This window comes from Thermoascus crustaceus (assembly GCF_041956765.1).
Source record: "Thermoascus crustaceus strain CBS 181.67 unplaced genomic scaffold VTN00scaffold_1, whole genome shotgun sequence".
Taxonomy (NCBI): Eukaryota; Fungi; Ascomycota; class Eurotiomycetes; order Eurotiales; family Thermoascaceae; genus Thermoascus; species Thermoascus crustaceus.
Window position 1 is genome coordinate 6,070,567 of NW_027192527.1, and position 14,092 is coordinate 6,084,658.

Here is a 14,092-nt window from a genome sequence, read left to right on the forward strand (position 1 = left end):
CCAAATTTCGTTGACACAAAATAACGATCAAAGAAGTATGTGTAATACTATTGACACAATAGAAACAATGGCCTGCTGAGAACCGATATTGCATGATGGTGATGCTGACTCACACCTGCCTTAACTCAAGGTGTGTATACTTCTCTTCTTGCGGGGCCCGTCCACATGCTCGTCGATACGGTGTAGTCCCCCTGGAAGCGCGACTTCTTGGTTATGCGCGAGTTCTAATTTTTCCATGAGCTTCCCAATCGTTATATAGTCTTGAGCCGCGAGCCCTGAGGGTTGATTCTGAAAATAGTTCAGCACGAGTTCCAAAGCTTTCCGTGCCTCGTCTTGAGTAGGAGAGCTAGGAGCGCTGATCGGGGAGACGGTATTCGACTTGGGCAATGGAGGTGGTTGCATTGACTTAGCATTGATCTCTGGGTTACTGCGGTTTCGTTTGATCACGTTGGCCTCGTTGGAACCCGTGGTCATCTCTGGTTCCTCTTCAAGGGGCGAACCAAGTATTGAGACCGACAACGACTGCTGCAGCATGTTCAGCTGATCAGACGACCCATTAGCAGATATCGACCCCGGATCAACATTTGTGATAGGAAATGTCTGGCTTCGTGGTCTGCTAGAATTGCTGCTGATCGACGGGACACGTGACCTTGCTGTAGGAGTGAAAGGACTATCGGAGGAAACAAAAGGTGAGGTAGGGCTCGTCAGACTAGCTGAAAGAGAAGGCGCTGTGTCGAGGGAAGTGGTGCTCTGAGAGTGTGCATGTCGGTATTCGGAAGCGAAGTCGGTGGCCCCGTCTGACCCTTCCTTCTTCAAACTGTCTTGGCTTTGTGTCGGGGACATTGGAGATGGCGTTGTCAACCCGCTTGGTGATATGGGCGACACCCCATTTGGTGTCTGAGCGTTGGGGGTTGCGCTCAAGTTGGTGTTGAGCTGCATAGGGCTTCCTGTGTCGCTCACAGCATCAATAGAACTCTTGCGAGACTTCGTCCCCATCAAGTTGTTCTTCTGTTTGAACTTTTCCAGCCAGGTCGTGGTGAGAATTTTCTGACCGCCATCAGGACTGCCGCAAGTGGTCGCGAAAAAATGGGCTTTTTCTCTAATCTTCGCGTCTGTTAAAGGGTAGCCCTGGCGTTGGTAATTTCTTGCCCAGTTTGATAACGCTTTCTCAATGTCTGGAACTCTCCCTTTTGCTCTCTTGATCGGTGATCGACTCCCATCATCTGGGTTAAGATACTTCTCCTTCTGGCGCAGGACCTTTGAAACAGTACTTCATTGAGGTGTCAGAAGAGGGTAACACTAAAGCGCAAATTATAATTGAGGAAAGAATAGTTCTACCTTCGTTCCACTCCGAACAGTGCTATTTAGTTTCATTAGCAAAAAAAGGTATTCGGGCAAAGTAGGTCTTTCGTAGAGTTACCTCCAATGTCCGTCTGCTTGGCCGACCGATTCTCTTCGTGATAGAGACACATACGTCGACGGTCTTCGTCTGTTAAAGTCCTACGCGGAGTAGGTCCACTCGACGTGCGTATCGGATGCACAGGGGCAGGGGGTGATATGGATGTTGGTACCGGCGTCGGTGGCAACGTCGCTTCAGAGAAATGCGATTGCGTTGTCAACATACTGGGCCATGGATGCGACGGCATGGTCAAAGAGAGCGATGCATAAGGCGGTGGAATTGACATGCTGTATGAGGGCTCCATCGGCATGATGGGTGAAGGCGCGTAGCCGAAACCATGGTAGTCTGGCATGGAGGGTGTATGTTGGGGAGGGTTGTATCCGCCCATTTCAACCCACTGAGATGTACCAAACTCATTCTCTTGCGGATGATGAGTATCCGTGTCCATAGTAGGAGAGACTTCCATGGGTGGGAAAGATGTTGCTTCGCTTCCTTGTGCGGAAGGATGGTATGCAGCACTGACGCAGATGTCAATGAAAGCGCACACGACCTAATCCGATCAGCCACGAGTTGATAGCAGCGAGATCTGAAGTAAAAATTCAATGAGAGAAGAAGTGATGCATGGTAAACGTGAGGTGGACACGCAGCAGGTGGTTGCGCAAAGAGACAAAAGTCAATCCGGATGTGTTTTAAACGTAGATACAGTTATCAATATGCGCGGCGGCTATAAGGCAGCTACGAATACAAGGTATGCAGGATGGGGAAGGGCTGTGAGGGGCGGGTGGTGGGTGCGCTGCAGTGGGCGGATAGGGCATGTAAAAAAGGGCCAGGGAAGGGCACAGGGGAAACGATAAGTGGAGTTACGGACGATGAACTCAACGGGAGACTAATTGACACAAAGACTGGCAAGATAGCGCAACGGAGAAAGCGAGGGAATGATAGCTAGAGCGAGAAAATGACCAGAAGACGCAAACTTATTGGCAGTTGTAAGGAAAATGGTGGGGTGAGGAGTGGCTGGTTGGCTGGTTCAAGGATATATTAGACGGGGGATATTCTTAAGCCAAATTACCGTTGTGTAAGGGAACGTAAGACGGGGGTATCAGAATACCGTACCAAACGTGACGTCTCTCCCGGTGGTCAAATAGCGATTGAGAAATCCCGACATGCTGATTAAGTAGTGGCGGACGTTCGAGCTCCAGATGAGGTGTTGGAAGTGAGGAGGACAATTGAGCACGTGGCAGAGCGAGACCTTGGTGCCCGATCACAGTGGATCAAACAATAATTTGGGGACATGGGAAAGTTCCCTGAACTAGAAGGGTTGAAGCAGTATGGGAATTTTGGGAATGTCAAGAAGGAACGCTATACGACCTTTAAGCACCGATGGTGCAAGGCCAACTGACTTCCAACCATCGAAGTTGCTGATGACGATGACGATTGGTGGACGGACTGGCCGAGTTCCAGGCACGAGGACGGCAAAAAAAAACCGTACGGAGTGGTCGTCTTGGAATTATTCTCGCAAAGAGCGCAGACATTATCGTCAAGCGAGAAATTAATCCAACTAATAGCACCTGGTATCCCAGACGATCATCGCAAGAACGATCGACACAGGCTGGTTATTTTGGGCGCTAAAGTTGAAGAATGCCTCCTGTGAGAGCCGTGGACGAAGAGACCACGAGATCCTCGTCCTCGTCAATATCTGAGACGTTAATCGACGTAATTGCCGTTGGAACCGACCCGGTACTGAGGAGTATTTGGTACCTGCACAGAACAGCGGGGGAAAGCCGCGACTGGAGGATACAATACAAGTACCAATACATGGTAGAACAAGTCCGTTCTGCAGGCATTTTCAGCCAAGGAGCTCAGTCCTTAGCAAAGAGGACTAAGACTCAAAGGAGGTCCGGGCCGGGGGGGGGGGGTAGATGCTCACAGTCCACAGACCCACCTAGATCCACTCCGCCAGTCTAGGGCATCCGAAGCGGCGTCCACTCATGTACTGTAAATCCTTAGATGGCAGATAGGCAAAAGCACCTAAGACCTAGGTGTCTTAGGACGATCGGGAGGATCTCGCTCTCGCCGTTGTGTGGATGGCTCCGGAGGAGCTATGGTAGACGGAGGATAGTCTGGAGATGGAGCTGTCGAGACGGCCCGAAAAGTGGTTCTAAATGACACAGCCTTGCAGATGGGTGATTTGCGAACGGTCTCCACCGTCATACGAAAGGGAGATCCCAATCCTTCTCAGTAGTAGTTTCAGCCCGACAGGCCAACTCCGCCCGTCGGATGACCACGAGGAGGAATTCAATATTATCCCTCCGCTCCACTCGATCTGCGTGGAGGAGAAGGCACAATGATACGGCCGCGGGGAAACCAGGCAAATCAAGACAAGCTCGCCGTGTGGAGCAGCTCGCGCAAGGGGGGGCGGCCGCGCTCGAGTTGCTCGACCATGATGTTTATTCGTAACTTCGCCCGGCCCTTCCCGTGCCCTGTCAAAGCCGTCAGGGACCAAATTTGAAGGGAGCCGGATCTAAAGCTAGGTGGACTTGATGATTTCGAGTCCATTCGCGGGCCAGGTGCCGATGGCCGTCGTCCACAGCTTGTTGCATTGACCGGTAGCTTGTAGGGACCGAGGAGCAGCCGAAATGAGGCGGACAGTAAGCATCGTGCGACATGGAGCAATCATTGATCAATACCACGACGCATGGCGCTGGGAGCATCTGGCCACAGGCCTGTCAGGAACAGAATCCCTCGTCACGAATGACAGCCAGAATCCTCCGGCGGCAACTGGCCGTGTGATGGGAGATTATATTGGCAGGCCTGGTGGATCAAGAAACGATAGACAGCGGGATGGGATGCTCGCCGTAGTTGGTCGAGCATTCAGAAGATAGGACTGAGTAGCATCCCGTACTCGGTCCTGTCGACAAGAGATCACCGATGAATCATGGTTGCTTCTGGCCCGTCCGCCGCCAGATTTCGAGGTTGTGTGGAGTCGGGGGCGGATGCCGGCATCGCATTGGGCAAGGAGCACTCTGTGCGGGCTATTCTCCTACCCGAGGAGCTGCTCTTCGACCTTCGTCATCGTGGATCTCGAGCAGGTGAGCAGATGGTTCTGCGGGTTATGGCTGATGGCGACGATGATGACGGAGATGCCTGTCTGCAGCATGTACATGCGTACGGTGTACTAGGCCTGCACTTGCACCGCCCGGAGGGTCTGAGGACGCCGTACCCCGTCCATGTACTAGGTACGGCGTCCAGTACAAATGCCGGGCGCACGTTCCCGACGCTGACGGACACGAGAGAGAGAACGGTAGCTAGCGTCGGGCACTCCCTAAGCGCCGGGATCTACACTGGAAGTCTTTACCTTACAGCGTACCTATCGAAGATTTTATCCTGAATAGTGGGGACCGTCAGGGGGAGCAGACATATGCTTACCACCAGTCACCACCGCGTACTCCGTAGTGCTCCGTACTTACATACTGCATAGCAGCAACAAACCAGGGAGATCTCCAGGTCTCCGAGGCGATCCTCACTTGGGAGATCTCCAAGCATGACGAAAGACAAGCCCCGAGCTCGGTCGTTGACTCGTCCTGCTACAGGAGCCGCATGACCGTATCGTACGCCGTAGTCCTTGGCTCCAGTAGATCCTGACGCCACCAGTTGACGGACGTCAACTATCAGTCCAACATTAAGATCGGAGAAAGATGTTCCTATCTAATGATTGTCCCGTCTCCGTACGCACTTTCCTCATCTGATTTGGCCTCGGAAGGGAAGGGAGGTCCGGACCGTCGTGGAGACCCGGCACAACCTAACCATCTAATGACAGATCCTCCTCGAGCCTCGATGACCGCAGAAGTCGAGACCTATCGCGGTCGGGCGACTGGCGTACCCCCTGAACCCTTCAGCCAGCCTCCGTACGAGGGACTTCCGACAAGGGCAAGGGCTACCTTCTGCTAAGTACCATAGCACCCCCGTTGTCGAAATTCCACACGCCCGCCTGAAAGTTTCTTTTCCCTTTCCTCTGCTCTTCCCCGTTTTACTCGTGTTCTCTATCTGTAGGAACCCCGTTCTGAACCCTGAAAGAACTTTGACTACCTCGTCTGAGACTCGGACCACGCAGCAGTCGAAGGCATGCATGCCTTCCACAACTCAATTCGAACTCGAACTAGATTTGCTGCATTTCCTAGACATCGAAAAATCCAAATTCTCTAACCATGTTTTCAGAACCGTTTCAGAACATCATCGTGTAGTGCTGATTAACCGCCTCATTCTGCTCCCTCCGTCACTCCTGATACCTCGACCTGGTCAATCCCGACAGACTATGTCGTGCAATCCCTGATAAAAGAGGACTGATAATAGCACTCCGTTATAGTCGCCTGGACAAACTCAGACTCAACGATCGATCCGGAATAGCTAGGCGCTATTGGAATCAGGGCCTTAGCCCGCAGTGCGTTCTTCCGTGCTCCCCGCTCCTTGTCAAACTTTGTGTGGCGTCTCGCATGGATCCATGCCGCCACTATCGAGCACTCTCCATGTAAGACATGTTCATGACGGCAAGGTCCATACGCACCAACCACCTATCGCACAGTCGCCGAGACTTCCTTGTTCGCCATGCGGGGTACGAGAATAGTGTCTATTTCCAGTGCCTTTATCGCTTGACAATTGTAACTGTTACAGACGGTCAGTATCCAGGGGCTCATAGGATCGACAGGGAGGTATCACGGACCAATATCTTCATCAGCAAGCTCATGGTTAAGGCCAACTCGCTGCGGCTGGTGCTTCACGGAGCGGCCATAGACGATGGCATGTTTAAACTGATCCACAATCGACCTGTGGATAGCATTGCACTGATGCCTTGGTTAGCTTGACTTCTTGTAAGAACAGATAAGGTCTGAGAACATACAAAATCTTCAACCGTGCAAGCATTACTCTTGAGTACGACAGGAGCTGTATAATCGGGCGCCTTTCCCTTTGGTTTGGTGTAGATTCTCCGGAGATTAAGTTTCTCCCACATCACCTCAAGCAATTCATCGATATTCCAGCCGTGCTCCGAACTGATCGGAACCGCGTTCGGTATCCGGTACAGAAGGTCCAGCTCCTCGATCGTGATGGAATCTATCTTGTTCAAGGCATAGATGACAGGAATGTAGCTTCGATTCTTCGCCTCGAGGACATCGATCAAGTCGTCAATGGTGGCGTCGCACCTGATAGCGATATCCGCAGACGAGATTTTATATTCGTTCATGACAGCTTTGATTTCCTGGCGTGATCTTAGTAGCTGTTTCTCATCTCAACACCACAGTGACAACTCACATCATGATCGATATGCGTCAATGGGACAGTGCTAGTGATGGAGATACCACCCTTGTCCTTTTTCTTGAAGACGATGTTCGGTGGCTGCTTGTTTATCCTAATTCCAAAACCTTCCAACTCGTTCTCGATGATTTTTTTATCCGTCAATGGCTTATTCACATCAAGGACAATGAAGATTAGATGGCAAGTCTTGGCGACCGCGATGACTTGTCGTCCACGACCCTTGCCATCCTTGGCTCCCTGGATGATACCGGGCAGATCGAGGATTTGGATTTTAGCACCGTTATACATCACTTGTCCGGGGACGGTCGTCAAGGTCGTGAATTCGTAGGCCGCAGCTGCATATGAGTCAGTTTCCTCTACCACAACCGCCATGAACCTGATCCTATCACAGACCTTCAGAATGCTGGCCCGTTAATCTGCTCATCAGGGTACTCTTGCCAACAGACGGAAAGCCGATGAATCCCCTATCAGATGTCAGCAACCATCCCACAGCTCAAAACAGTCAAAACCACATACACACTCGCGGCACCTGTACGGGCAACATCAAAACCAACTAGAATCGCTTGAAGTCAGCGGCCGAACTACATATCGATATATCACCGCTTAGAGAAGTACTCACCACCGCCACCTCCGCCTCCGCCGCCCTGCGGCGTCAGGAGCTCTCTCTTCAGCTTCGCGAGCTTAGCTTTCAACTGTCCTGTATCTCGCTGTCAGCCGCATAGCTCAGAAGCAGTATCATCAACTCCGTTCCGCGCATACCTAAGTGAAACGACGTCGCCTTGTTCTTCTGAGTCCGAGCCATCTGAGACAACCGTTAGTTCCAAGTTGCATCGCCAATATTTCGCATGTGAAAAGTCACGGACCTCGGCCTCAATTTCCTTGATCTGTTGGGATCATCGTCTCGTCAGTGGCGCTCGTCCAGCAAACACTTGGGGGGATGCAGCGTGCCGTCCAACCTTGTCCACAGTCGTCGCCATTTTTTTCTAGTGCTCAAGCTTGAGCGCTGTTCGACGCAATTAAAACAGAGAGACTGGTATGAGAAGCCTGGGAAGCCTGCTCAGGAAGCTAGAGTGCAGGTAGACAGGTCAGAGATGTGTAGAACTTTGTTGTTCCAGGAACAATCGCTGAATTTGTGCTCGCCGCCGCTCCGATTTCTTGGATCGGGCGCGGGCGGTGGAGGCGCATTGGCGGGTTGTATGCCTCAGGCACAAACAACGGCCGCTTACCGTCGGGACGCAGCTCCAGATTGACCGCCGCTTATGTGGCAAGCTTAGCTGCAGGATCGCGCGATCCCATCTCGTGCTCCGTGTAAGTGCATAGAGACCAAGTCGCTGCTTCTGTTTGTTTGACTGAGAGCATAAAGCTCTGTAAAATCACACCGCCTCTTCTTCTTGGATACATTGAGCTGTTGGCATTCCGTCCAGGCTGGCTTCTTATATCTTTTATCCCGATAATATCGAAAGTACCTTCATCATCCTTTACTCCCATCAACTATCGACACAGATATCCCTTACACTTCGCCGTCCACAGTAGACCTGGCCAGAACGCCCAAGCAAAGCACACGAAAGTAAGATGCCGTTCCTCAGGCATGACTCCGAGTCCTCTTCCATCTCCGACAACGACAACAACGCTCTAGATGCCTTCCACAAGCTTGTCCAGGACCTCAGCGCCGCCCTTGGCCCGAGCTCGGGCCTCGACTCCGATGACGTTGATCCTCTCGACATCCAGCGACTGATGGAGCAGTACACGTCTAATGAGGACGAATGGGCAAAGTATGCATTGGGGGACCCGAGCAGGACGTATACCAGGAACCTAGTAGATGAAGGCAACGGGAAGAGCAATCTGGTAAGAAACATTGTACCACGTGCGCAGGGTGGTGCATAGTTTGTTGATGTCCTCCACAAATGGGTACCCTAAGAAGATGTGGCTCTCCTATGGATGACTGACAGCAGCTCTTCGGCCCACCTAGCTCATCCTCGTCTGGACCCCAGGCAAAGGAAGCGCGATCCATGATCATGCTAATGCCCACTGTGTCATGAAGGTAACTCCGCCTTGGCGATTATGATGAATACGCATTTCTACCGCATTTAGCGCTGACTTGCACACTACATCTAGATCCTAAAAGGTTCCCTCCAAGAGACGCTGTATGCCTGGCCGGAGAAAGAGAAAATCGAAGATGGCCAAACGTCGCCCCTGCGGATCACGAGGCAGACCGTCTACGGCGAAAACCAAGTAACCTACATGTCCGATAAAGTCAGTTGACATCCCTCATACTTATTTGTTCTGGAAGAAAAGAAGGAATGCGGCTAAAACCCATCCCAGCTCGGACTCCACAAGATCTCCAATCCGGACCCTAACAACTTTGCCATCTCACTGCATCGTACGTGAGCTCTACTGCTCTGCACCCCAAGAAGGGACATGCGTACAGATCTAATACTTTCTCTAGTCTATACACCACCAAACGCTGCTAACTACGGTTTCTGTCTATTTGATGAGAAAACCGGCCGATCACAGCACATCAAACAGTCTGATTTCTATTCTCGACAAGGAAAAAGGGTTTGAGTAGAGCTCTTTTTCTAGATTTCCCCACCTGCGGTGCTTTCCTATGTGGTCTTCTCCGCTCACTCCTTTTTGCTCTCGTGGCGTTCTCCTGTGGCGTCTGGTTGGTGTGTTTTACATCCTCATTCCTCTTGATGTCAGGCGCAGGCGTCTGCAACTCTTCGGTCCGAACTTTTTATTCTTTAAGTGGTTGTCTCGTTTTAGGGGCACAGAGGCGTGGCTTTGCTAGACGTTGTCTCTAGTCTCAGGTTTCATGGTCGGTAGACGGATGAGACTGATGAGACGTGTTACGAATAGATCTGCTGTGCCAGCAGGGCTTTCTCTTTCAAGGAACTGCATAGCTTCACTCCAGGATTGGATAACTCAACGAATCAAGAACCCCCTTATAGCAAGCATCACATGCCTATGAATTTGTTAGATTTCAACAATACCATGCCGGAGATTCTCAGAAGTGGCACAGTGCGCGAAATTTAAAGGTTCAAAAATAGAGCCATGCGATATTCGATAATACTTTGAATAGCAAGCATAATGAGGTGACAGCGACTCGTAAACCGTGTCGTTTGTTGTCAATGTATTGCTGAGTCTAAAAAAAGGACAACAGAACAACAGTCCGTACGTATCAGTTGGCTTCTCAATGTCGCAGCCCAGGCTAAGTCCAAAGACAAAGACATATAGTGGTAATTAAAGTGCTGCACTAGTATACATCTCAACGGAGACGAAAGACTTCATGCATTTTAAATATACCTAATGAAAGATGGAATGATGAGCTGAGAAACGATGATTTGATATAGAGTGGAAACAACATGAGTGATGCTTGAAAAAGAATTTCGATGCCAGAGAGCACAATTGCGACATGCGGGGCTCCGAAATTGCCAAAGCATTATGTATTCTCGCGATCAGATATCACCACACATTATAAATAAAAGACTCTAGAGTCGAGAATAGGGAAGATAAACGGCTTGTCGAGACAATTCTTTGGGCTTCCAGCTAGGTAGTAGTTTCCGGTCACCTCTGCCTGGATCATGATTCTCGGTCAAGGAGTATATTTCTTTCGAGGAGTTTAGACTGTCGACGTCGAAGCTCCTCGAGTCGCGCTAGTGGGTTCTGTAAACGTCCAGTATAAGTACGTTGCTCGTAGGATGTGTAGAAGTACGTCAACCGTGAGACCCACCCAATCCTCCTGGTTCGGGACGCCCTTGGCAGCGGGTAATTCCATGGTGGAATTCTGCTCCTGACCCCAGACGTACCGTCTTCTGATAGGTGCAGGAGTGACAGGAAGACTTGGGCGCTCCAATTCTGTTGGAAAATCGGTAGGTCTGGTGCTCGGTTCCCTAACTGGCCCTCCAGAGGTAGACCCTGCAGTTCCAGGGATCACTTGAACCTTGCCCTTCCGAGATTGTTTAATCGACTGAACATAGCGTTCAATCTCTGGAACTTCGTCCCATGCATTGGTCCTTGAGTATGTCTGCCATGGGTGTACAGCCTGGTACGAGGCTGTCAAAGGGGATTCCGTTCTAGACTCGGGTTTCGTGGTATCATCTAAAAATACACGAGTTGGCTTGGGAGCATGGCTTTCCCATGGAAACAGCTGAGTGAGCTTGCGAGGTTCTGGTTTCGCGCTAGGGACTTCATAATACATATTTGTTGGTGCCTGGGGATACGACTCGGGCGGCTGGAAAAGCTTTGTATCTTCTGACATTGTATATGTCTGTTTCTGCAAATTCACTGCTTCGGGCTTCGAATTAACCGGTGGAGGCTCTCTGTGAAATATTGTGTTATTATATTCGGTAGATAGACAGAGAGGTAGGTAGGTATAGAATCGACCTACCGAGATGCGTCCCATTCCACCTTTGGCGGTGAAAAGGGCCGATTTTCTGGGGCCGGGGAACGTGTCCTTTGCGAAGGGTTATTGGACGCAAGTATAGTCTCCGGTAGTGGAGAGTGGACCTGCCGTGGTAGAGAAGTTGATTGAGGCAATCTTCTGGGGACAGGAATATATGCGGAGTTATGCTCCTCGCCGAGCACATACTGCGGTACCGCACTACTAAACACTTCTTCTCCGACATGGCGTACTTGCTGGTCTTCATGCATGACGAACGCAAGGTGGGCGTCCATAGTATCTATGCGTTTTCCTTCAGGATGATACGTCTGATCAGATACTGAAAGGGGCTGGTAAGGATGCTGCGGCTCGTGGACTGGCTGAGACGATACGGAAGATATACTGCTGATGGAAGTCGTCTCCATGGAACTAGGATGCTGGGAGCTTCTTGAAGATGTTCGAGACGACATTCCATCCTTCGTCGGTTCGTACGAAGGAAACTAGGATATAAGCACGTGGATTAGAAGGGAAAAAGGTCACAAGGACTTACCTGAGGCCGATAATGCCTGTCGTATGTAGCCCACCATCTTCCCAGCAACTGATTATAGGGTGAGTCGCGCGGAAGCACTTGTCTCGGTAAATTCCATGGCTTCTGCGACCCTATGAAGTGAAGCAGGCTAATCGTACTTTGAAAATGCTTGTATGCAGGTATGTACTGGTAGTTTGCACTTGGGGTGCAATTGTACGCGAAGCTCAGCCTATGCCAGTTTTTGAAGTGGGTGTTAAACAGCCCCTGGTCAGCACCGTCAAAGCTGATCCCCCTCTCTGCCAGTGCAAGCAGAGAATAATAGTCCTGCATGTTTGGCCGAAGGACCATGACACCACTATTGAAACAATCTGGCCAGCCAACGTCTGGGACAGCTGCAAAATCCGTCTCTAAAGACAAGAGCTCATCCGGCGCTCGGAGAGCTAGAACGTCACAATCGATATAAACGATGCGTCTGAACTGTATTTGGCGCCACAGTTCGATCTTGGTAAAGGTAGAAATCAAGTCTGGTCTATCCATTAGGAGTAGGTTCGCGGGGGAACCGTTCGTAATTCTGTGGACAGGTATGATCTCATCATAGATGGTCTTAGATACGTCAGCAATAGATGCAGTCAACGATGACTGGAAACAAAGATTACCTTGAGTTCATTGATCATAGACACTTGTAGACTCTCGGGTGTGAAGAGAGCAATGATCTTCCCTTTCGTCCCATTGTCACGTAGCGAATGGGCAAGAACCATGGCACCTACAAGCAATTGCTAATAAAGGATGGGATCCTATGTATTGAGGGGATGGTGAATCTTACCAGGGAGGTAATTATCGCTCAAAAGGAGCTACTCACTTCATCAGTTCTATTTCTCAGAGTTCCCAGTGTGTCGAGATTGAAACTCACCGTGCAGTAGACGGCCTCCTCCCTCACAGCCATAGCTGCAATAGTTACCCTAGAGTGTGCACCCAGGGGAGCCGGAAGACAGCTATGCCTCCACTCTCTGAAGGTTGAAGGAAGATGGGGATGGAAAGGGGAATATCGAAATTGAGTCAAGACGGGAGCCGTATCCCTGGTCTGCCTGTGTGCGCCTGCCCCGCTTCTGGATAATGAGACACTGACAGGGGAACTTACGCCAAAGCTGCACCAAATCACAAGACCGAAATGGGCGGCATATTGCAACTAGCCTGTTCTCAAATAAACGCAAATCAGAGGCAATATAGCAAGAGAATGGCAGGAAGTGACTATATACAATTGGAGCAATATTGAGGTAGTCGTCGAAGGGGGGCTCCAGAAAGCAGATGACCCCGCAGCAGACAATGGTGTTAATCTGGGGGCTGGCGATGTGATAACACGGAAAACTTGGAAACCCTAGCTCCATGCGGAGGTTGACGCCACCAACCTTGGAAACCGGAAGGCAACCAACCACTTGGAGATAAAGCCGCCGTTTCTCTCCGATGAAATATCTCGCTATCCACGGCTGGCCAGCCTCGAGGACCTGGGTTATCTTCCAGTTAGACTACAAAGTTCTCCGTACTACTTACTCCGCATGTTGCGCTTCGTACAGTAGGTTGCCATATCTTTCGGCACCCCCTCCCCTGCTACCTACTGTCTTGGCGGATTGCTATTCTATAACCACATGATTTTGAAGTCATTGGAGAGTACCCAGACACTACGATAGGTCATAGACCCTAGGCAAAGAAGCCCAGATCGCAATATAGCAAAAGCGGCAGGGAAGGTACCGAAAGACATGACAACCTACTGCACATTAGTGGGATGTCTCCATCGGCAAAAACGTAAAGTCTAGGTCTCATAAAATTTCCCTGATTCAAGCATCTTCAAGTGACAAGTACGCCTAGGTATGTATACTCAAATCCGAAACACATTGAACAACATAGCAAGTGACCATCTTCCGCTAAGAGCTAGGTGCCTTCGGCAGCCCTATAAGACATACAATTGTCAGAAGGGAGCCCTCGGCCATTGATCTTCCACCACCATCTTGTGCGAGCACCACTAATGTGTTCATCAACAATGGGGATTCTTGACTGAAGTTAGCTGCATACTCGTACAATACCCATCACAATTTTGTGTCTGATCCTCTCAGCATTGGAAATATCCCTTCCAATAATAGCGTGATTGCCAGATAAGTAGTCGCTCCTAAGCGACCGCGATGGCGTTATCAGCGAGGTTGTCGATATCTACTTGTTATATACTCATGTCATAGATAGTCATATTTTCAGCCTTGTCCCTCAAGTCAATGATAAAACGTATCTCGAAATGACTAGATACTACTTAAACTTATTACAGGCTGTATTCACATAGACACAAGGAGCTCTGTCCAGAGCAATCAGATGCAAGCCGAATCCACGAATAACGCCCAGAGAAGGTTCTGGATATGATAAGAATTGTGATCAAATGTATGTCCAGCGAGCCCCTCTATTAGTGTCGAAAATGCAGTTGTTCGCCAAATTTAAC

The 14,092-nt window shown here is 50.2% G+C and overlaps 5 protein-coding genes across 5 annotated transcripts; 2 read left to right on the top strand and 3 right to left on the bottom strand.

Moving 5' to 3' along the window:
• Window positions 1-120: 120 nt before the first annotated feature.
• Window positions 121-1,865, bottom strand: VTN00DRAFT_2204 (uncharacterized protein; the record flags this gene model as incomplete). Its single annotated transcript, XM_069428397.1, has 3 exons — window positions 121-1,270; window positions 1,339-1,360; window positions 1,421-1,865. 3 exons carry the CDS (start codon window positions 1,863-1,865, stop codon window positions 121-123), a joined length of 1,617 nt encoding a protein of 538 aa, XP_069292906.1.
• A 2,469-nt stretch (window positions 1,866-4,334) lies between these two features.
• On the top strand, window positions 4,335-5,347 carry VTN00DRAFT_2205 (uncharacterized protein; the record flags this gene model as incomplete). Its single annotated transcript, XM_069428398.1, has 3 exons — window positions 4,335-4,762; window positions 4,904-4,994; window positions 5,051-5,347. The coding sequence occupies 3 exons, from the start codon at window positions 4,335-4,337 to the stop codon at window positions 5,345-5,347; spliced, it is 816 nt and encodes a 271-aa protein (XP_069292907.1).
• A 691-nt stretch (window positions 5,348-6,038) lies between these two features.
• On the bottom strand, window positions 6,039-7,683 carry VTN00DRAFT_2206 (uncharacterized protein; the record flags this gene model as incomplete). The annotated part of the gene is made up of 10 exons (XM_069428399.1): window positions 6,039-6,058; window positions 6,117-6,237; window positions 6,294-6,650; window positions 6,704-7,041; window positions 7,100-7,170; window positions 7,223-7,259; window positions 7,326-7,403; window positions 7,466-7,508; window positions 7,570-7,590; window positions 7,663-7,683. The coding sequence occupies 10 exons, from the start codon at window positions 7,681-7,683 to the stop codon at window positions 6,039-6,041; spliced, it is 1,107 nt and encodes a 368-aa protein (XP_069292908.1).
• A 595-nt stretch (window positions 7,684-8,278) lies between these two features.
• On the top strand, window positions 8,279-9,268 carry VTN00DRAFT_2207 (uncharacterized protein; the record flags this gene model as incomplete). Its single annotated transcript, XM_069428400.1, has 5 exons — window positions 8,279-8,551; window positions 8,676-8,747; window positions 8,822-8,959; window positions 9,029-9,086; window positions 9,153-9,268. The coding sequence occupies 5 exons, from the start codon at window positions 8,279-8,281 to the stop codon at window positions 9,266-9,268; spliced, it is 657 nt and encodes a 218-aa protein (XP_069292909.1).
• Window positions 9,269-10,285: 1,017 nt separating this feature from the next.
• VTN00DRAFT_2208 (uncharacterized protein) lies at window positions 10,286-12,556 on the bottom strand (the record flags this gene model as incomplete). The annotated part of the gene is made up of 7 exons (XM_069428401.1): window positions 10,286-10,369; window positions 10,437-11,025; window positions 11,094-11,584; window positions 11,635-12,216; window positions 12,270-12,376; window positions 12,437-12,464; window positions 12,524-12,556. The coding sequence occupies 7 exons, from the start codon at window positions 12,554-12,556 to the stop codon at window positions 10,286-10,288; spliced, it is 1,914 nt and encodes a 637-aa protein (XP_069292910.1).
• Between the last annotated feature and the right edge of the window lie 1,536 nt (window positions 12,557-14,092).